At 40.2% G+C, this 24,546-nt stretch overlaps 1 protein-coding gene across 3 annotated transcripts in view; it reads left to right on the top strand.

The window, feature by feature from the left end:
- The window catches only part of LOC122641001 (ras-related protein RIC2-like), a 55,999-nt gene extending 33,717 nt beyond the window's left edge, over positions 1-22,282 (top strand). For all 3 annotated transcript variants that reach the window (XM_043834310.1, XM_043834312.1, XM_043834313.1), the window contains one exon: positions 21,701-22,282. In XM_043834310.1, the coding sequence (XP_043690245.1) occupies positions 21,701-22,136 (436 nt within the window). In that variant the 3' untranslated portion in view covers positions 22,137-22,282. The remainder of the gene's footprint in view (positions 1-21,700) is intronic.
- The last annotated feature ends 2,264 nt before the right edge of the window (positions 22,283-24,546 follow it).

Raw genomic sequence — 24,546 nt, 5'->3', positions numbered from 1 at the left:
GAAACCGAGAACTCCCTTATGATGACTTGGCTCATTTTTTCAATGAAGCCGGAGATTGGAAGAAGGTTTATGAGCAAGGAGACAGCCAAAGATATTTGGGATAGTGTTGCTCGTATTTTTGATAGAGTGGGGGACTCTACAAAGGTTTATCAACTTCTTCAACAGATTGTTAGCCTGCGCCAGGGTGACAAAAGTATCTCTGAGTACTATAGCCTTGTTGTGGGACTTTGGGAGGAGTATGATCACTACAGAGATCTCCAGCTGTGTCCTGTTGATGAGCCTAAAGTGCATCAGTTGTTTGAGAAGGAGAGGGTCCTGTTCCTTCTTGGAGGTCTTAACTTTGAGTTTGAACCCATACGGGTACAGATACTTGGCCGACCAAGTCTTCCCTCCCTGGAGGAGGTGTGTGGTTATTTACAGAGTGAGGAGACGCGTAGAAGTGCTATGGAGGCCACTCCCACTGTTGAGCGCTTTGCTCTTGTTTCATCCACTCCATAGGACCGTCCTCCCTTCACTAAGGGGGCTAGTAGAGGCCGATTCTCCTGGGACTATTGTGGCAAGTCTAGGCATAAGAAGGAGTTTTGTTGGGATCTTCATGGGAAACCACCCTCTACTGCATCTGGAGGACAGAAAGGACCGCAGAAGAATGGGCCTAAAGCCCATATTGGGGTTCATGAGTCTGATTCATCCTCCCTCTCCAAAGAAGACATAGCAGCTTTTCGTCGGATTGTAGCACACTTGGATGGATCCTCCTCTACTGCACCCACTACTTCCACTGCTCTACAGGTCTCTACTTCATTTGCTACCACACCCTGGGTCATTGACACAGGGGCCACAGATCACATGACTGGTAGGTCTCAGCTTTTTAACTCCTACTCAGTTTGTTCTGGAAAAGATAAGGTAAAAATTGTTGATGGTTCCCTTTCTTCTATCTCGGGTAAGGGAGATGTCCAAGTTACTCCACTTATCCCTTTGAAGTCTGTCTTTCATGTTCCCAACTTTGCTACTAATCTTCTTTCCATTAGCCAATTGACTAAATCTTTGAACTGCTTTGTCACCTTTTTTCCTACCCATTGTCTTTTTCAGGATTTGGTGACGAAGAGGGTGATTGGCAGTGGACGTGAGACTGATGGATTATATGTTCTGGACACTTGTGCTTCCCCTGTGACGACAGCTCAATCTTATGTGTGTGCAACATGGCGGACGTACACAGGAGGACATTTTGCTTTGGCACCAGCGTTTGGGACATCCTTCCTTTTCTGTTATGAGAAAAATGTTGCCACATTTATTTACCTCTTTTCCTGTCAAACATGTTTTTCATTGTGAACCTTGTCTTTTTGCAAAAAGTTGTAAGACAGTTTATCCATCTTCTAGTAATAGATCTATTTCACCTTTTCACATTGTTCATACTGATGTTTGGGGCCCTTCCCCTGTTACTTCCTTACGTGGCTTCCGCTACTTTGTCTCCTTTATTGATGACTTCTCTTGAGTTACTTGGGTTTATCTCTTGAAACAAAAGAGTGATGTCTATGTTGCGTTTAAAAACTTTTATGAGTGGGTTTACACTCAGTTTCAAACTCGTATTCAGATTGTCCGTTCTAATAAAGGTGGAGAGTATATGTATGGTGGTTTGGAGTCCTTTTTTTCTGACCATGGCATTATCCACCAGGTGGCTTGTGTTGATACCCCTCAACAAAATGGGGTTGCTGAAAGAAAAAACTGCCACCTGCTGGAAGTAACCCTGTCTCTTTGGTTTACAATGCATGTTCCAAAAACCTTTTGGTCCGATGCCTTACTCACTGCAGTCTTTCTTATCAATCATATGCCCTCCAGTGTCTTGAACTTCAAAGTACCTCTTGAGGTCTTACCCTCACTTTCTTCTTCTTTTTCACTTCCCCCACGGGTCTTTGGTTGCATCTGCTATGTCCATCTTAGCAAATCTGCCCGCACTAAATTGGATCCTAAGTCCTTGAAGTGCATCTTTCTTGGGTATTCCTCTACCTCCAAAGGCTACGCATGTTATCACCCTCCTACCCGTCGGTGACTTCTCTCCAAAGATGTTTCTTTCTTTAAACATCTCCCGTATTTTCAGTCACCTCTTCAGGGGGAGTGTTGTGGTAGTGAGGTTGAAGAGGTTCCTGAGTTTCTATCCTTTCCTTCCCCCTCTCTCGTCCCTATTTCCCCATTTTAGATTGACAAGGGAAAGAAAATGTCTGAGGATACTGTTGTTGAGGGGGAGTCTCCGAGTGCAGAGGTGAACAGAGAACAGGGGGAGCTACTTATGTATACAAAGGACAAGAGAAATCCTCTTTCATGGCTCCCTATAAAGAAGACTTGCCAAAATCCTCCTGCGTCTCCTCATCCTGAGCCTCCATCCATTGAGACAGGTATACCTTCCTCTACTCCTACACCTTCAGACTTGGATCTTCCTATTGCTCACCGCAAAGGAACTCGAGCTTGTACTAATCCCATTGCCAAGTTTGTCTCCTATGATTCTATCTCCCCTACAGGTATTGCCTTCACAGTGGCTATCTCCTCCATCTCTATTCCTAAGAATGTAGTAGAGGCCATGGCTGATCCAAAATGGAGAGAAACAATGAATACCGAGATGGTGGCCCTTGAGAAGAACCATACTTGGGATCTTGTTGAACTCCCAAAGGGGAGAGTTCCTGTTGGATGCAGATGGGTATTCACAGTCAAGTTCAAGTCTGATGGTACTGTAGAGAGATATAAGGCAAGACTGGTTGCTAAGGGCTATACCCAGGTGTATGGCATTGATTATCAGGAAACCTTTGCTCCAGTGGCCAAGCATAACTCCATTCGGGTACTCCTCTCAATGGCTGCAAACCTTGATTGGCCATTATACCAGCTTGATGTAAAGAATGCTTTCTTACATGGTGACTTAGAAGAAGAAGTCTACATGCACTCTCCCCCTGGGTTCAAGCATCCTAGTGGCAATGGAAAAGTATGTCGTCTCAGGAAAGCTCTTATGGCCTTAAACAATCTCCTAAGGCTTGGTTTGAGAGGTTTAGGCAAGCTATTCTATAGAATGGATACACCCAAAGTCAAGCTGATCACACTTTGTTTATACAAAGGAAGGGCAACACTATTACAACTCTTATTGTATATGTTGATGACATTGTGGTCACGGAGAACAGTGAGGTTGAAATCACAAAGCTTAAACTTTACTTGGCTCGGTAGTTTGAGATCAAAGATCTTGGTCCATTGAAGTATTTTCTGGGGATTGAAGTTTCAAGATCCAAGCAAGGGATCAGTGTTTGTCAGAGGAAGTTTGTCCTTGATCTACTTACAGAGACAGGGTACTTAGGGTGTAAACCAGCCTTCTCTCCTATTGATCAGAATCACAAACTAGGAGAAGATTGTGGTGAACCCCTTGTAGATGCTGAAAAATATCAAAGATTAGTAGGCAAGCTAATCTATCTTTCCCTTACCCGACCGGACATAGCCTATGCTGTTGGCTTGGTAAGTCAGTTTATGCATGCACCCAAAATGGGACATCTTGATGCAGTGTATAGGATCCTCAGATACTTAAATTCATGCCCTGGAAAAGGCCTTCTCTTCTCTAGAAATGGTCACTTGAGGATCGAAGCATACACTGATGCTGACTGGGCTGGATCTATTTCTGATCAAAGATCCACTTCGGGATACTGTACTTTTGGTGGTGGGAATTTGGTTACTTAGAGAAGTAAGAAGCAACCTGGGGTGGCTAGGTCAAGTGCTGAGGTAGAATTTAGAGCTATGGCTCACGGAGTGTGTGAAGTCTTGTGGCTGAAGAGACTTGTTCAGGAATTGGGATTTGAGACTGTCAAACCTATGAGTTTATATTGTGACAACAAGGCAGCCATTAGTATTGCCCACAACCCAGTGAAACATGATAGGACCAAACATGTTGAGGTTGATAGACATTTTATCAAGGAAAAGATTGAGTCAAAGACCATCTGCACCCCTTTTGTGAAGACGAATGAACAAGTGGCCGATATCTTCACCAAAGGACTTAGCACTCATCACTTTGACTGTTTATTGAACAAGCTGGGTATGTATGACATATACCACCCAGCTTGAGGGGGAGTGTTAAGAATAGAAGTTTAAGGGTATTCTTGTACATAACCACATGTATTTTATGTTTCTTCTGTTATTTGTATAAGGCCAGGGGCCCCTGTGTAATTAGTTATTCTTTTTCAATATAAGGAAGTTTTCTCTAGTTTGAGACACAAGAGATTAAACACAACCGTATGTGCTCTTCTCTTTCCCTCTCTTTTCCTTCTTCTCCTTCCTCTCTAAAACTAAACAATATGATCTGTGGCCCCAGAGTCTATAATCCAGGGACGGGAAACAATGGAGGCGCAATGGCCAGCAAACAAAATACTTGAATGGGCAAAATTAGAACCTGATGGAATGGGCTGATGTAGTAGAAGCAGCGGAAGCCTGTAACATTCGTTTGAAAGCCTGCAGCTCATCTTGGGAGAGACCAGATTCAGTAGTAGTTGTTGTAGCTACACTTTCAGTGTGATTAGCCTTGTTTTTAGATTTCCCACAAGCTCGATTTGCTTCAAAATCAGATGGCTTACCATGAAGTTTCCAGCATGTGGCTTTGGTATGATATGGTTTGTTACAATATTCATACTTGACGGGAATTTTTGAAGAATCATCAGAAGTAGAAAGAGCATCGGGCACACGAGTTGATTTGGTAGCTGTTTGTAGGGCAGATCGATCAGTAGTGGATTTTTTAAATATAGCAGCCCTTCTTGTTTCTTCTGAGTGGACCAAAGCATGAGATTGTTCCAGAGTGGGGAAGGGAGATCTGCACAAGACTTGTACACGTATCTGATCATAATCATCATTCAATCCAGCCAAGAAATCATATACCTTAATTTTATCCACATGCGTGCGGTAGGCCGCGAGTTCTGTAGCACTGGCAGGTTGGTAGTTAGAGAAATGGTCAAGTTGTTGCCATAAACTGCGAAGGGCAGCATAGTATTGGGAGATGGAGAGCTCTTTTTGGGCAGTGTTATGAATTTTTTTTCGTAATTCATACACTTGAGCATCATTGCCCAGCTGCCCATAGGTTTCCTTTGCAGCAGTCCATATTTGAGCAGCAGAATCCAATAATAAATACCCATTGGCCAAATCGGTTTGCTTAGAAGCAAGTAAATACAACATGACTATAGAGTCATTTGATATCCATTGGCCTTGGGAGGTGCCAAGTGCAGTGGGTCGGGTAGAGGTACCCAAAATATGTCTAGTAAGCCCACGGCCGGCAATAGCAAGGTAGCAAGATCAAGACCATATCAAATAGTTTGATCCATCGAGTTTAATGGGGTTGGCAGAAAAGTTATGGTACTCTTGTTTACCCTGCACATCTCCACTGGAGGTGGTAGTCGAATCTTCTGTTCTTAGCATAGTGAATGGAAAGAGAAGAAAAGTATTTCAAATACCTGCCTCAGTGTAATAATCTTGCAAAAGAATCCAGCAAGAATCAAGAACCAAGAAACCCAAGATCGATATGGGAAGAAAGTCCTTTGGGAATGGGGAATTGATAGAACTGTGATGCTGAATAGCGAGGGCCTGCAGATCTTGAATCTTCGAAGGGAAAGATGCTGGGCAGCAAGCAATCTTCAAGAAGAAGTCTTCACAAATCGCAGGAGGGGTCTTCAACTTCTATCGATTCTTGAAAAAAACCATTGAGTTGATGAGGTAACAAGGGCAGCAACTAGATTGAAAAAGATCACCTCATTAGTGCTGCCCTAGCACCAAAAAAAAAAAAAGGAGGTGGAGGATGGATCGAAGGAAGAGGAGAGAGAAGGAGAGATCGATGGAAGGATGGTTGTGGTGTTTACACTGTGCTCTCGGATTTTGGCTCTAATACCATGTTAGCAGGATTGAGAAAACACAATGCTTGGATGATTCAAACTTCATTCCAAGCCTTCTATTTATAATAATCAAAAGTTTTAAAGACAAATAAACTTGGAAGACAAGTTACTTGTAAGACAAGTAAACTTGGAAGACAAGTTACTTGTGAGACAAGTAAACTTGAGAAACAAGAAGTGCTACCCATACCAGAATACCCCCCTCAGAATTCTGGTTTACATATAATAAAAAAAATTAAATGATCAAGGTGTAAAAGGACCAAACTTCCCTTGGAATTCTAGTTATATTTCAACAGTATTCAAAGGTGTAAAAGAACCAAAATACCCTTCTTGGAATTCTAGTTATATTTCAACAGTATTCAAATCCATACCTAGCTTGTATGTTTATGGGTCCACACACGTCAGTGTGTATTAACTTTAACAAATCTGTGGCTCTAGCACCTTTATTACTAAAGGATTTCTTGGTCATCTTGCCTTGAAGGCATGACCCATATGTGGGAAAGGATTCGACTTTTAGAGTCTCCCGAGGTCCATCCTTTACCAACCTACCGATTCAGTCCATATTAATGTGACCTAATCTTAGATGCCACAGGTACGTTAGATTCATTGGAGCTGATTTCTGTTTCAAATCAACATTTGAAACCACATTCGTTTTATCAGGGCAATCCAGAAAATACAAACTAGTTTGTAAATAACCAGATGCCACAAAGGAATTGTTAAAATGAATAACTAATTTAGAATTAAAGGAAAAACTATATCCGTCCAAAACAAGTTTTGTAATTGAATAATCTTCTTCTTAAAAGAAGGTACATAGTAACAATCCTTTAAAACTAAATCAAAAGAACTAAAACTCAAAGTAAAAGTTCCAATAGCCATCGTCATGGCTTCAACTCCAGTGCCCATCCTTATGCATACCTCATTTCATTCCAGCTTCCTTGTCTCCCTGAACCCCTGCAATACATTGAAAACATGGATAGTGGTGCCAAAGTCCACCAACCATGAATTAGACGGTTCAATAAACAAAATCGACTCACAAAAAACATTTATTTCAAATGTACCTTCTTTAGGAGTTCCTGAATCATCCGACTTCTTGTCTTTCACAGTAGCCAGGAATGCACGACAGTTTCTCTTCCAGTGACCCTCCTTCTTGCAATTAAAGCACTTGCCACGTGCCTTCTTATTGCCATCATCCCCACCCTTGGCTCTCAAGGTTTTACCCTTGATACCCTTTTTCTTCTTCTTTTGCTTGGAAGAAGTCTTTGCATCAGTAGTGTTCACCTTAGGCTTGTTACCTTTTAGGGTATTCTCTGCCTCGACCAAAGCCTTGGCCAATTCAGTAAACTCTAACTACCTTACACTGATTTTATAAGACATTCGGAAAGGAGCATATGACCCAGCAAAGATTTCAGAATGACATTAGTCTTGTAAAGAAGATTGAATGCTGTCCCCATGGTCTCCAGTTTCTCAAACAGATTTATCATTTTCATGACATGATCCATTACTAGGGACCCTTGGGACATCCGGGTGTTATGGATCTGGCTCACCACATCGTAATGTGCATGAGTGAGCTGTCTATTAAACAACTCAGCGAGCTTGTCCATTTTACCCCCAGCCGTTCTAATGTCTTTAACCAACTCCACTAATGACTTATCGATAGATCCCTGGATATACAGTGAGGCCTTAGAATCCCTCACAATGAAGTTTTCATAGAACTCTATGTATTCCGGATCATCATCTTGGTGGGGTTCTTGGGGAGATTGTTCATCAAGAACATTGACGAGTCCTTATGCAGTTAGGAGCAACTTAATGCTCCGGTACCAGTCAACGTGGTTGGGTCCAGTCAATTTTGAATCACCTATAAGCAAGGTTTAAAGTATCGGTATTGGGTATCATATCGGTCGGGTGATTTTAAGAGACGTATCGTATCGGAGATACATATTGAACAATACAGATACACATAGAAATGGTCAAGATACACATGGAAATACACTTTTGGAACAAAAAAATAATATAAATAAGCAATATATAACAAGTGTCATGCATAAACACTAAAATGGAGAATAATGTATAACCAAACAAGTGCATTAAATTGAAATTGTTATAAAAGATGAGGTTTCTTACATATTGTAATTGTTTATAGCCATGAAGAGTATTAGATGATGTAAAGGATGCTGTTGTAGCACTCTTTGATTCGTTTTTTGAGTCTAAAAGTGTGAAAAACCAAGATTAAATGCAAAATTTTAGACTCTTGGTTGAGAATTTTCCTTCATTTTTCGGTTAGATTAGGAGTTATATCGAGTTTGTGAGTGAAAATGGCTTTTTTTATGGAATGTATCGGTACGTATCGGTATGTATCGAGCCATATCGGCTGATATGTATTAGACGTCCCACAGAACCCCTTACTGGATGTATCGATACCATCGATGGTATCGATACGTATCGGTCGTATCATATCGTATCGTATCAGCTGATACATTTCAATACAATTCGAGGCAGTCTATTTAAAAAAAAGAGACATATCGGTATGTATCGTATCGGTGTCGACCAATAGCGATATGTATCGGTCGATACTTTAAACCATGCTTATTAAGGGCCAATAAATTTGAATTAACGGCAGCCATTGTAATTAAATCTACACAAATACAAGTTCGACCCCATGAATTAATTAAACAATTGAAAGCGAGCAAATATTATCAATGGTCTCTCACAATTCAAGTCTCCCTCATGACTTGTTAAGTGAATTGGGTACCTACTACCCTTGCATGCATAACCTACCCTGTCGGGAGTCATTACACATACCTTGGCAGTGTGGACTATGCTCTCCGCCCTAGGGCTTCCAATATTTTCAGCCACCTGAGTGCCATGTCCAGATTCTGTCGGCTGACACATACTCAAGTCATGTATATACTCATTGCATTGGTTAGTGTCATGGAAACATGAAGTATGGTCCACTGTCGCAGTGCCCCCTCACTATCCATACCCTAACTCATCCAAAAGAGGATAAATATAGATAACCTAGTGATATAAGCCGGGCCTTATCTTGTCGGCATCAACGAGGCAATATCATAAAACTTCGATATCTATCCTCGATGGGAGGCCATGGATTTTTATCTACCAAATTAGATTGATCCATGTCATACATGTATTACAATTAAAGAGGGATAATAATTACTCTCACAACATCACATGGAAAGCAAAATACAGTTAGCAATATTAAAGTGATTATGGGATGGCGACAAAATTAAATAGAAGTGATAATTAAGCCCTACCATAAAAATTAAACTAATAACTTTCTATGAATCATAGGTGCATCAATCATGCCATGGATGGTTCCAGATGCTACGTCTCGTCTATCTCCTCCGTCCGATCAAGTCTTCAAAGTTGGTGATTTGCATCTCCATAAGCTTTGAGTGCTACATGTGGATCAACATCAACATGCCCTGGGAGTCCTAACTCCGCTAAAATTACAATGGAAACCTAGGAAAAAATTCTATACACTTTCCTTTCCAAAGATAAAGAAACCCCCATGGAGAAACCAACCCACCATTTGGGCTGCCCATGTGGTGGAGTCACACTCCGGGCATGAAACATCGTCATGACCACATCAAAGATGTTTTGTTTGACATTTGTCGCCATGCGGGAATCCAAGTTATGAAAGAAGCCCCTGTTGCATTCTTAGTTGAGGGTGCGCGCCAGCGACCGGCTGATTTGCTGCTGTATAGTTGGAACTAGGGTCGCCATACTTGTGTGGATAATTGGATATCACTTGTGTCTCGCCTTGGTCAGGCCTCTGTGTGATAACTTCATAATGGGGAAAGCAATGGAAGATGCTGCCATAGCCAAAATAATGAAGCATGAGCAAGCGTGTGTGGCCAATTTGCACTCTTTTTTGCCTTTCGCTATGGACACTTTTGGCGGAATGGCCTGGGATGCAGTTGCCCTTATGGAACGTATATCTCGGGTTATTAGATCCAACTCCATGTCTAGCGATCCGGACCATTTTGTTTATGCTCGGTTGGGATTTGCCTTACAAAGAGGCTTGGCGGCTGCGTTTGTTGCCCGGATGTCCGGTAATGCCTTCATATAAACAGGGGGAGCTACCCTGTTTGTTTTGTATTTTTAAGAACTTATTAAAGACTACTTTCACTTCGAGTACATTTGTTTATAAAAAAAAAGGGGGGAGAGAGAGAAAGAGAGAGAAGCATCACATCCACCCATAATCCCATAAAGAAACCAACGTATCATATGCATAACACGCCATTCATTTTATTAGAAAGCCAATCCCATAGTCACATAACCAATGCAACATTATGTATGGGCATTACCATGTAAGAAAATAAAACATATAGATTCCATAAAAAATTGAACCACCACATCACATGTGATAACATGTACCCAAACCTATAACAATTTCGAAAAAACAATTTTTAATTCCAAGTGGATGGAGAGAAGTATCTCTTCACCCATCTTCTTCCTCCACACACGGGCCGTGGACAACACCCACAGGCTGCGTGCAGCCTGCGCAGGGCAGACCGCGCGCGCGTGGTGCTGGCCGTGGTCTGCTGCAGCCACGCGCCGCGTGCGCCAGGTGCACATTCCGCGGGGAGCAGCCTGCACACAGGCTGCCCGAGCGTAGCTTGTGTGCAGCGCTGTTGGCTGGCCGCGCGCCGCGTGCGGGCTGCGGGTGTGGTCATTGGCAGGGGGCAAGGGGCAAGGGGCAAGGGGCAAGGGGCAAGCATGTGCAGGGGGGGTTGGCAGCGTGCGCTCCATCCCCACATCTCATGTTCCAAAAAAAAAATCTTCTTCCCTTGCATTGGGTACAATATTTCAAAATTTGGAAAACTAGGGTTTTCAAACCCATGGTTAAAATTAACCAACATACATGGGCAAGTTGTTACAAGGAATAAACAACCTAGTCATTGGAAAAATAACTAATGTGCAAGCATCCATAAAAGGAATCTTGTTTCCAAAAGAAAAACAAGAAACCATAACAACATTAAAAAAAGAATCTTAACAACTTGCATCCCATACATAATTATTACATCAAAACATTAATTATATGATATCTATGGGTGAGAAAGGTGGCTCTGATACCACGCTGTTGGCAAATTACAGTCCATGGGATAATCTAACACATGAATCAATTGTCTATCATGTTGGGTTCACAACAATTGGAAATCAAAGGTCGCCCATGGTTGCCCATGGGCACCCTATTTTAAATTTAGGGTTTCCCATGGTCGTCCATAGGAACCCTAGTACAACTCACTTAGGGTGTGGTATAAAAATTTAGGGAAAAAGATCTCTGTCCGGGAGTGTGGCCTACGCCAGCACTCTCATGAGTCTATCTCTCTCCTCCCCATGTGAAAAGACACCTCTGCCCCCTTGTTTTAAGGAGGAGAGAGATAGACACATGGGAGTGCTGGCATTGGCCACACTCCCGTACAGAAAACTGTTTCCCAAAATTTATTACCAAACGCTCTTTTTTCTTGTCCCATAAAAATATGGAATCCACAAGAACAGAGAAAATCATCTCCTTTCCATCCCATGGAAAGAGGGAACCATCCCATATCTGAATGCGTAGCAGAAAAATAGATCGATTCAGGTTTCTTTCACATCTCATGATTACCAAATAATTAATAACACTTGATGTATTAATAAACATTAAGATCTGCTAACCTGTTGAGCCTCAAGCGTTGCTCCTCCTCCAGATAATGGTTCTTCCTCTAATGAGCTCTTCACGGAAGCCTCAACTTGAATCTCCTTGATGCAGTAGAAGATCCTCAAGCCAAACCAGAATTTTCTTCTAAAAAAATTCACCAGATCCAATCCTAAAAACCTTTCTGAAACCCTAAACAACCCCAAAACTTAAAAGAGCAAGAGAGCAAGGGAGAAGAGAGAGAGAGAGAGAGAGGGGGGGGAGTAAAATCCATCCAAGCATGGGACGTCCCCCCCTCCTTGTGTGTTTAAATAGATGAGGTTCTATTTAGAACCTCATTTTCAGTAAGAGTCTGACACTCTCTCTCTTCTCAAGTTTGATCTGAAACACAGATGGGCTTCTAATTAGTGAAGAAGCAGAATATTAGTGGGAAGAATTGTAATTAATAACTTAAAACATTAATGGGCCTTAAATAAATAGCATCAAGCCCATACTAGTTTAAATAAATTAATTACTAATTAGCAAATCCTGGAAATATCCCTGCATAACAAATATGCACCAACCCTCCACTAAACAACATCTTCATCATGGAATCTAGGGCATGTATACTAGTACTGCCAAACCCTATTCCATGGTACATGTCTGTATCAGAGTGTCTGTGTACGTGATCGGAATCCTCAAAACACGATAAAAACTTTAATCAAATACATAAGTACAATACGTCATTTTATGTGAAAATAAGTTTTGCAAAACCATTTATAAAACGGTATAGGATCTTGATTCAAATCCGACCATCCATAGACTAACTCTCCTTGATGTTCCTGAATCGAGCAGTGGAGACCATGTTGAGTGACTCTTTCACTCGCATAATATTTACGCATTCCCTGAACACCGGTTTTAGTTATTTTGAACCGCAGTCATTGGTGAACCAAAGAACACACTCACATCATGCAGTGACAAGGCCTTCTCAGGTACTGGGTCTCGATGACACATATCTATTCCAAACCTACATCTGGCAGTAATACATGAGGGAATCGACAAAGTAAGATTCTTTGCCAATACACACATCAACATGTGTGTACTCACATTCGTATCCCGGCATCACACATGTCTAGGTATACCTAACGCGATGACCATATGATAAGGGTTTCCCAACCCAAACCCTAGTCGTGACTACCAATTTAAAGTAATACTTATGGACATACATTGCTCAAAAAGTTTATATCGCATGTGATCATATTAAACAAAAATGTATGAAATGTTTAATACATAATGAACTGGGTCAAACCGGGTTTGATGGACACATATATCCAACATCTTATTCGTTCAGTACGATTTCAAGAGCTAGTTTTCCGATGCGTATTTATACTAGACACCTTGCCAATGTGAGTGGGTGTGTGTGTGTGTGTGTGGATGAAGACATAAAATGCTTACTTATGTGGGTGAAGACATAAAATTCACTATGCCTTAAAAACCTAATGTTTTACAATATTTATTCTGATGTTTGGACTGAAATGCCCTTCGTTCAATACTAAAATGCTTCCTTATGTGGATGAAGAGTCTCACAAGTCCAAGAGCATGGCATTATGGGTTAAGATAGAAGAAAGGTTCTAGACAATGGCAGTGATAAGAGTGTACCTCCTTGAACAGTTTAGGGTATTTTACTATTTTAGGCTGCAAACTTTTGATGCATGGGCTTTTATGTTGTTTGCTATTAGAAACCCCACCTTCTCACCCTATGAGGCTCGCCGTTGTTAACTAGTAAAATAATTAAGTTACATGCATGCTTCAAGGAGTGGGGCTGGTTAGGGTTTACAAATATCTTTGAGAACTACGGGGCCTGATCCTTTGCCATCTGAATGGTAATTCGAAAAATTATGTTCTTGTGTGAGCTTATAACTTTAAAAACAAAAACTTCACCCAAAAGATATTTTAATTATTTTCTGTATTGTTACTGTAAAATTATATTTGAAATAAAAAATTGAAAAATAACATGTGCTAGAATGCAGTCTTGGTAAAAGTACATAGAAATTTTATTTCCTAATTCTACTAGAATGCTGTGGTTAGTTTTAATACTTATATAAATAGAAAGATGATTTTATCCATTTATGAATGATTTTGGTTGATGAAATGCTGTAGTGCTTTTAAAAACCAGAACAGAGGGTGAACCATTCAACAAAAAAGGGCGGCAGTTCGAATGGTCCGACTATCCAAACAAAATAAAACTTGAATGTTCCAGTTTTGAGTCTACTGTTTTCAGCAAAAAGTCTGCAGTAAGATTGTATGTTCTGATGGTCCTTTAAAATAGTGCTTTAATGATGATGGATGTCTGTGTGTACATTATGGCTTTTGTGGATGCTAATTTTCCTCGAGCTGTACTTTAGGATGGTTGTATCACTTTGTAAAATGAAGGAACATTTCAGTGATGAGTAGCTGAATGTACTCAATGCATATAAAGGTGTATAGGATATTTTAAGGAATCAACTGACTATTGCTGTGGTCATTCATGTAAATTACGAATATAATGAAGAAATTCATGCCTGTATTTGGACTTGGATAACAACAATATTCTTTCCCCAATATGTATCCATGATTTAAATGTGAAATTTATTCCATTACATCTTGTCTTGAGAGTAAGCCAATTTAGTAGTTGGAGAACATTGTTTGTTGTTGAAGCCTCACGACAAATTTTTCCATCTCTGGGGATCAAAATTTTCTTGTTCTGTTATTTAATTAATATGGTGTTAAATGAAGAAGGATTGGTTCTGTGATACCCTATGCTAGATGTTTTCATCAATTTAAAGTGTGATAATATTAGAGCAGTATTGGTTATCTATGAAGTGATAACTCCAAACTTGTTGGCGTAAAACTTGGCAGAGGACTAGTAACTTAGTAAGATGTAGTAAAATATATATTGTTGCATTAGGGTTTTGCCAACTAAATTTATGTTGTGCTTGTAAACCCTGAGTGGAAATGATTGTACGAGCTTTACAAGTTGGGGTGTGGTGGATAAGAAGGGGGGATGGGAATGCAATCTTCAAGGCTCATCCATACTTAGTTGTCAGAGGTCTGAACCATCCATACTGTGTCCTAATGACCCTAAAAGAACAGTTCCTAGGTATACCTTCAACAGAAATAGGGATAGGATGAAATCCTCCGATACATAAATTGTCCTGTGATGGGTATCTGTAACTTGTAGTATCGTTTGTTGTCTTAGGTTCAATGGGACAGACAAATCAATGAAATCACCAGAAGTGCTGTTTATGTAACAAGGGTGCCTGCAACCAGCATGAACAAACCTTCCAGATTCCATTCTTTCAGGTTTCTGAAGTTTGGTTCTTCTGATATTGAGACTTTTGTATAAATAAATATTTCTTGCTACAAAACGTAGACCGTGTATATTTTGGCTTGTTGAGCAGACAACTTGTTAAGGCTTACAATTGTGAGGCATCTTATCCTTCTAAGGTTGTTAGTTCAAAGCCACAGTCAGTATACTGTGATAATGTTTGATCTGTATAAATTGATGAAAGATTTATATCAAGTATAAATCTGTTTAGCTGGGGTTGAATGTTTGTAAAAAGCAAAGCTTTTGGGTTTATGGCGTTCAATTCTTCTGGAATTCGCATGTTGTTGCTACTTGCAGCTTGTATATGATGTATGCATGTGCTTCTTTGGGCTCTATTTCCTTTTGTGAAACATACAATCAGTTGTGGTTTTTGGCCAAAACACGTCTTCTCTCATGATGTTTCAGTACTTGTGGGGTTATTGATTGTAGAAGTTGCTTTATTAGCTATATTGTCTACTTATTTTTGGTTATTGCCATTACCTGTCTCACAGTTCAACTGTCAATTCGATGTTTGAGGTCTAAACCTGCCTTTGAGCATAGGTCTAGAGAGTTTTATTTGATCCAATTGCCAACCCATGCTGCTACAACTTCAATATGTGCTGTACTCTTTTCATCTCGGTCACCATCTTGCTATCTCTGTTATTAATATGAACTTGAAGGTGCTTAAGCCTTCATGCATTCTGTGACTTGATGGTATCTTATTCCTTCCACCTTTTTTATTAAACCCAGAAAAGCTCAGCGCCTGGGTTTGTTGTCAGAGCATTATTAATCTAAAAGAAAGGAGAAAAGCCAGGGGGGTCAGGACTGACTATACCTCATACAGAAAAGAAGATCCACCCACCCACCCAAACTTGCCCCCCACCGCCCTGCCAAGGGGACATGAATGTAATACCTTAATCCTCTTCCCCAATAGAAAAAAAAGTTCGGACAATAAACACAATCACCTTGTTGGTAGTATGTCAGATTGGTTTATATTGTTCCTTTGAAAGTTTATTGCCACCACATGGTCTCTTGATGCTCTTGGTCCCCCTGAAAGCCGTTACGGATAGGTTGAGCATAGAATGGTAAGGGGGTTTACTTCATGTCTTTATTTTGCAGATTTAATTGTTATGCTGTTAGATACCTGCTGATATATTTTATTATTTCCATGAACCTATGCGGGTTAAAACAGTTCACTAAAATTGTTATTTTTCTGGCAACAGAGCTTGAGGGGAGGTGAGAGAGATTGAAATCCAATTAGGTTCTTCAGTCCTAGGTAACAAGCATATGAGCACAAGCATAAACTAATATAAGAATAGTTTAAGCTTATACTGACCAACATTAGTGCCTGTGTGTGGCATGAACACATACAAAGGGTGATGTGGATCAGAGGTTCCAGCAGAAATATGTCTGTCGGAACAAGAAGGATCAGCCAACATAGGCCCAGATTAATTGGTCTTCATGGGTCAGGCCTAGGCCAAAGCCCAAGCCAAGGCCAATATCTAGTCCATGCGTGGGAGGGCTTTTCTAGAAGCAACCAGCTGCCGAAAGCACCCTTGCATGGAGATTTATTCCGTTTCTATTTTGTTAGCTAGTTTCTATTTTTATTTCCTTGGCCAGAAAGTTAGTTGTCATTAGTGAAGTTTCTATTTTGTGTTGCATCTTTATTTTAGTAACTCCCCCATAGCCATATAGAATTACTCTTTCTTGTAATAGCTTTGCTCTTTATAAATAAAGAAGAGGCCACCATAGTAGTCATGATTTTGACAACCAAAAAATATTGCTATGTGCATGTGTGTGAGTGTGAGAGTCTTCTGAGGTAGCCTTCTTTGTGAGATACTGAGTTGAAGATTGGTGAGAGGCCTTCTTTGAGTTGGTGTGAGATCAACATATCTCTGTTCTTCCCTTAGGTCCTTCGTCTTTAACTGCAGGATTCCATTCAGCCATTGATTCCTCCTTCCTACAGTTGGTAAGATATTCTTCTATTAGTTTCTGTTATTAAACGTTGGGTTTCTATTTTCACAGTTCAGTTTTCTTTCCTCTTCTTCTTCTTCTTCTTCTGTCGGTTGTTAAGTCTGTATCTTCTATCTGTATTGTTGATTTGACTCCTGTTTTCTTAGCGTACTGATCTGCTCATGGTGCTACTGGACTAAAGCTCATCAGTTGCTGTTTTCAGCCATCTTGCTAATTTAGAAACTTTTATTTTCCTGACCTTCTAATCCGGTGTTGCAGGAGTCTTTAAGGTTTCGAGTTCTATCATCCTTTAAGGCTAATAATCTCTGTTTACAGTTCACTTTCTGATTTTCTAGTTCTGTTTTTTGGATACTTACTATTTCTGTCATAACTCATAAGCCGTATCTCTTGATCCCACTGTTGGATGTGTATGAAACTTTAAGGGTTTGTCTCAGACCTTAGATCAATCAACCAGACTTTCTGGTCTATCTTTCCAGTTAAGAGTTACAGGTTTTCTCCCATATCTGGCCTTTACCTGCCCCTACGGTCCTGGTTTCCTTTGGATTTCCTCGTTACTAGTGTTAGGTAATTAGGATAATTAGGATACCATTAAAGGTAGAAGCTAGGCAGATGGGATTAGTTAAGTAAGTGTCTTTGTTTCTTTATTTTAATTGTTATTAAGTGTTTAGTTAGGCTGGATTTTGATTCTATAAGTCTAGTCTTGTTTTGAGTTAGTTTCCTTTATTAGCCAGTTTATGTTACCTAATTAGTTAAGGATTAGGTTAGGCCTTTCTTTTTTAGTGTTTTGAGTCTTCTATATAAGTTTGTAAGAGGATCCAGCATTGTATGAATTTTGATTAATGAGAAGCATTGTCCTTGCTGCCTATCATGGTATGCTCTTCCTTGTGGAATCAAGATATGATTGGTGTGAATTCAGTCAACACCTTGCGCTGGGAAGCCCAAGTGCCATTGTTCTTGCTCTTGTCTGCATTAAGGTACTGTACTGTCCATCCAATCTCTGCAATTCTGTTCAAATCTGAATCCTGTGAGACAGCAATCCTACTCTCACTAGGATTGTTAATGTGAAGGTGTTCTGATGTGCCGATTTCAGTTATGATTTCATAAACGTTCTATAGATACTGCACTCTTCCAGATTCTGTTTTCAATTTCTGAATCTGTTGGGTTATTGACACAGTTCTACCTCAAGTAGGATGATCATTGTGACCTTACATGCTGAAATCAACATGGGTTATTTACTCTTCTGTTTGTTCTGAAATTCTCTGTTTCCAAATTCCATTTTTAGTACTAGTTTAACCCTTAAATCAGTACTACATTACATTTTCTCTAATGAAATCTTGTTTTCATCTCCACACTTGTTTTCTTCAACCAATCATTTCCACCTGATGATATTATAGTCATAATTATCAAGGTGGCAAGGCGACCAAGGTATTGGAGAGGGTCCAAAATCTAGGTGACACCAACAAGGCGGGCCAAAGCATCCAAGGCGCCCTAGGAACCCGGACACCTACGTGTTGCCAAGGCGACGCCTTGGTAACTATGATTATAGTTGTAATTACCGGGGAAAAGGTTGCATTTATTTACAATCTGTCGGGGCCTGGGGGTGGGGAAGGGGACTTAAAGCTACTCAGCAATGGTAGTTTAACCATTGAATGTGCTCCCCTAAGTAGCAAAAATACAGACAGGACAATGGCAATTGAACCATTGATTCATTCTCAATGTGCTCCATCTCATTCTTCATTTCATTGTGACAAGTAGCTAAAAAACATTATTCATTTATGCATGATATAGTATTGTTGATTTATCCAACACAAAAGCTTAAGCTATTAGGTGGAGAGACCCAATGGTATATGAAGGCCTATAAGGTCCCAGAGTTTTCCAATGCAGGATTATTCCCAACATTCCCCTTAACATGTTGCTTCTCTTTTGTATGACAGCACACGTGGTATATGTGACCCCTTATTTGGATGGCCATACACAGATGTATATGAAGGCATCTAAGGTCTTAGAGTACCCGTGTTATTTGTGCCCAAGGTTTTAAATCTTGGTTTCGAGGCCGGTTTCGGCCAGCCCCAAAACTGAGATATGCCAGGTTTCAACCATATTTTGGTCAAAACTTGGTACTTTCTCCAGGCCAACTTGAAACGCTGGTTTTGAGGTCCAGAAGTTGTTTTCTTGCCCTGATTTTTGCTATGCTTCCTATTTTTGACATTTTGAACCCAATCCATACGATAGTTTCGCATAAGGAACACTCAAAATGGTACTTGTGGCTTGACCCAAGTTTGATAGTGTATACTGTTCTTGGAAATGGTATCGAACAAGAATCATTCCTTATTTATGCCAAATATCATTTAAGTAAATGAATTATATCTATTATTTCATTTACTAAAGTTTTTTTTCATAAATAAGCAAATACCCCCCCCCCCCCCCAACATTTGAATCCAATAAAAATAGTTAGAAAATCAAATTCCAAAAGGATAAAAAGCCAACCCCCTAGTTCAAGAACAAAAATTGGATTTTCGTTGGTAGGTGAAATTTTCAACTTTCAAATGTTTGGATTTTTCTCTAATCTAAAAACTCCAATTTTCTTGTCATGATAGAACATCTCTAAAAACCAAAAGATTCGCACACACCAAAAGAGGTTTGATCGGAAAATAACTCCTTCAATATAAATGGAATTTTTAGATTTGAGAAAAATCCCAACATTTGAAAGTTGAAAATCTCACCTACCGCTGAAAATCCAGGTTGTGTTCTTGAACTAGGGGGTTGACTTTTTATCCTTTTGGAATTTGATGTTCTAACTATTTTTATTGGATTCAAATGGGGGGGGGGGGTTGTATTTGCTTATTTATGAATAGGGCAAGAGATTGCTGCTTGGTTGTGTAGCCCCTGACCAGCAGGGGGCCAATGAGAGCGCATGCAACAACATCAACACATGGGATTTTTTATTTCAGGAGGGGGCTGGGCAGTAATTTCGCGTGCTACTGTCTTTAGGCGCATGAACCACACGACCAAGCAACGTTCTTTTTCCCTTATGAATAATATATTAAAAAAATGAAATAACAAATATAATAACATTATTTAAATGATATTTGGCATAAATAAGGTTGTTCAACCAGGTTCAGGTCGAAACTCCCAGGTTTTGTCAAGTTTCGATGGGGACAAGTGAATTTATATAGGTGGTTCAGGTCAAAATTTGTGAAATTAGCGAAATATGGCCGAAACATGTCGAAACCTGGTACAAAGTGGTATCACATTAAGGTTTTGTCTCGGTTTCTTGCGAAGCAGAGATTTAAAACCTTGTTTGCGCCTGATGGCTCTGATACCATATTGAATTATCTACCCATAACTTAGCTATTAGTTGAAGAGATCCAACTGTTATATGAAGGCATCTATGCTCCAAGAGTTATACAATGTGGGATTTATTTCCCACAATATTTGTGTATAAGCCATGAGAATAATCTTATTAGGCTCAGAGGATGGACTGTCCCTTGCGATCATAAAGGGCATGTCAGTGCTCTGAATGTGATGTGATAATGTAGTTGTTCAGCTGATTTTGAGTAGGGAGCATGAGAAGGAAACAAAGCATTGAGTAGCATAAGAATTTCACTTATCATAGCCCTCTTTATGTTAATCAACTGTTACATATTTATTGAATGGAATATTACTAATTTTGTAAAATAGGCATTGGCTAGTTGTTAACTCTTAAATTTAGGGCTTTCCATCGGTAGGGTAAGATCAGGTAATGGACTTCAACCATTTGGTAAAAATTGGCTTTACCCGATGGGCAAAGCATTAACGATCTTCTTTTAACCATAGACCTTGTAGGACTTGAAGAGTAGTAGATTAGTTGAGATTTTTTATGGGTATTTGTTGTAGAACTTGAGTTAAATATAAATACAGGTATATATTTGTCTAAATTACCGATCTCTATCTAGACAGGTGAACAGGTTAATGCGGAGGGTAAGACTCTCTTACCAATACCTACACGTATTGCTAAACAGTAATTAGCTTTCCCTTTCCATTGAATTAAATGGTATCTGAATGAGGGTTGGGAAAGGCAAGTAAATGGGTACCGTTGACAGCCCCAGGTTAATGACTTGACAAGGTAACGAGGAATCTACCAGCCACCTTAACCATCCTGATTGCTAGCTTTCTTGTCTTTAAGCCTTCTTCCTATTCTTAATTTGCATGCATTTGTTTTTCTTTCATGATTTGTGCATTTTTTTGTGCCATGTTCTTTCTGTGACTTGACCTTCTTCACCTCTCCACTGCATCCACAGGATTGCTCGACTCTTAATTTAAGCTTTTTATATATATATTTTCGTACTTCCATCGCTGCTCTATAATAACATGCAATGGAACACTGATGCTAAAAAGTTTCATTTGTTTCCCTTTGGTATATTTGACACTGCGTCATATCAGATTTGATTTTCAGATCATTGCTGTGTATTCCTTTCTCCATTCATATCCCTTTTCATTGAAAACTTTATAGCAACCATTATTTCTGGGAATTGCTGCAAATACGCAGATGATCATTAGTACTGTGTTTTTTTGCTTCCCTCAATGTTTCTAGGGTAAAGGCTGTACAAACCACTGGTATATAAGTCCTTGACAAGTATGCTCCTGTTACTGTGCAGTGCCCAATCCATTGGTTGGGTGTGGGGACTCCATAACATGCCAGCAGCATGTAGATCCCTCCTCAAAAATTACAAGAAGCAGAATGCATAATAATGTGAACTGGTTTTTGTTGTATCTGCATAATTATTTTGCTTCATCTTTCCGTCACCTGCTCACCATATGAATACTAAAATGAATATCCAATGGCTCCTGAAATATTTGGCTTTTCTGAGTTTGCAGGTACCGGGCCATCACTAGTGCTTACTACCGAGGTGCAGTTGGTGCATTGCTCGTGTATGATGTGACCCGACATGCAACATTTGAGAACTGTGAGCGGTGGTTGAAGGAGTTGAGGGACCATACAGACCCCAATATCGTTGTTATGCTAATTGGGAACAAGTGTGACCTCCGTCACCTTGTGGCTGCTTCTACTGAGGATGGTAAATCCTTTGCCGAGAGGGAGTCTCTGTACTTCATGGAGACTTCTGCACTGGAAGCAACAAATGTGGACAATGCCTTTGCTGAGGTTCTAACCCAGATCTACCGTATCGTGAGCAAGAAAGCAGTGGAAGCTGGTGATGAGGGAGCAGCTTCTTCTGTTCCCAGCAAAGGAGAGAAGATAAACGTCAAAGATGATGTGTCGGCACTGAAGAGAGTTGGATGCTGCTCAAGCTAAGGTTTAAGATTCTGAATGTATTTGTGTTTAGGAGGGTGTAGTATGGTGTTTTTGCTACATCTCTTCCTTCTGTATACACCATGGTTATGTAAGATTTTCTCAGGGATACAGAACCAGGAGAAGGTTTTGGGCGGGGGGGGGGGGGGTTTTATTTGCTGTGATGAACATGAGGGAGAGCTTGAAATAGGGGTAGGATGTTAAATTTATTGCCAAGACTTAGATCATGGATGGTGGTTCAAATTTGCACACATCCTGCTTAGATGGACCCATGTATTGATCTCTTTAATAGAGAGTTATTGCTTCACTCAACTTGAATCTAGATTAGATGGAAGTGTTACAGGTTTGGCAATGTTGTCTGCCCTACAAGTAAATCTATAGGAAGGGGCAGCATTGTTGAATAGCTGCATAATTTGGCAAACTTGTTCTTGCCTTTAGGAGTGCTTTAGGGAGATAGCTAACTAAGGTTAGGAATTTTGAACATATTGACATCAAAGATCATTCAAAGCTAATAATTTTGTTTTGGAGCAAAAAAGCATATTTGAAAGGAAATTTATAATCATTACCTAACATTATTGGGTAATTATGTTCTGACGCATTATATGTTTGATTACTAAATTTTAGACTGAGTGTCCTTACACCCAGGGTGAATGTGAATCTATCGGAATCTATTCCCTGCACACCCTGTAGGGATTTGTGAGAACCCATGTGTGGTGAACGTTCCCATGTGAATATAAACTTTCTTAAACTTTACTTCATTTTGTACACTAAAGTAAGTTTTAAGGAATGTAAGATCTCTCTTGGATTAAAATTCTCTGTAATTCCTTCATCTTGTGATGCTTTGTAGTTTGAGCCTGAGGGCTCGGCACGTGTAAGATGCTTCATCCAATGGTGTGAGCTCAATTAACCCAGTTTTTTTTTTTTTTCTCTTTCTCGAGCTCAGCACCGTTGGATGTTGCATCTTTCACGTGTTGAGCTCTTAGGCCCGAATTGCAAGGCACCGCAAGATTAAGGCATTTGAGAGGTTTTTTGTTTTTCCATTGCTTGCCATTGTCAATGACGAGGAAAAGATGTGGCAAGTATAAATGGATTTTCTATTCAGCATCAATCATGGAAGGGGAAGGTTTTTTCCTTAACCCACATCTTTCTCCAAGGCTTAAGGAAATATCTAGCATCTAGCGGTGTCAAAACATGCACTGAACCGACCAACCTGATCCGGCCCAAACCGAACTGAGTTGAGCCCTTATAGGGCAGGTTTCGGATTCAGAATTATAAAACCTCTCGGAATAGGGGTGGTTCGGGCTACACCAACGGTCCCCCGATAAGCCCGAACTGACAGGCCCAAACCGAAACCAAGTTGCCCCAGAACCGAAACCTGACCCAGTACAAACCGATAGAAAACCTTACCCTCCCTTGCCGTTGGACTCTTTCAAATTTGTTTGGATTAAAAAATGGAGCCCAGCCAATTTCAAAGGGTAAAACTAGAAAAAGGAGCCCAGCCATTTTGGAACAGCCCGTTTGTTTGGATTAAAAAATGGATCCGTCCATTTGAAAAGTAACAAACGTAGAAATGGAGCCCGGCCATTTAATAAGGCCTAAAACCGGGTTCAAAACAGTTTGATACCAGTTTAAACAGGCCCAAACCGTTTCGAACTCGTTAACATAAACCAAACCCAAACCCAAACTTAGATCAACCTGAACTAAAACTGAAATCACACCGAACCGAAAAACCTTATAGGTGTAGTTTCTGATTCAGTCATTTCCACACCGAAACCGATCCGACCGTTTGACACCCCGAACTTTATACATCTCAGAATGTTGTGAGTGGGATATTTTCATTTTGACTGGACCGTATGGTCAAACAAAGATCATAGTTCGGATCTAGGTCAAATTGGTTGGTTGAGCTAGCTACATGCTTTTTTTTTTTTTTTTTGGGTAGATAGCTAGCTACATGCACGCCTATGAGAAGAGAGCTCTTCTTGCCCGTGAGAGTATTAAATGCCAACAATGGCCACTTGACAAATTCAATTTTCATTGCGAAGATCACTCATTTGCCAAGGGGCAGTAAATGTGAGGGAAATGGTGGATTTAAAAACCTCGTGAATTGACTTGGTTATAGGCGTGGTTCTAGGCGTATTGACTGCCTCTTTTGGTGTAACTGGTTATTCCTTACTTCGGGACCAAATTGGTTTTTGGGCATTCAAAATAAAGCATAACTATTGCTAGCGTAGGAGAAAGAATGAGAGATGGAGATGTAGGTCAAACTACGGTCCATGGGTTCATCCATGCTTGCCATGGAAACTAATGACATGTTTTATTTGAGTTCCCAACTCTTAGGATATCCAGGGTTGTCCCCAGGGCACATAGTTAGGGATTCCCATGTTCTCCCATGGGAACCCTTATGGTATTTGGT

The sequence above is a fragment of the Telopea speciosissima genome, chromosome 9 (genome assembly GCF_018873765.1).
Source record: "Telopea speciosissima isolate NSW1024214 ecotype Mountain lineage chromosome 9, Tspe_v1, whole genome shotgun sequence".
Lineage (NCBI taxonomy): Eukaryota > Viridiplantae > Streptophyta > Magnoliopsida > Proteales > Proteaceae > Telopea > Telopea speciosissima.
The sequence above is the reverse complement of the archived record's forward strand: the minus strand, read 5'-3'. Positions and strand labels throughout refer to the sequence as shown.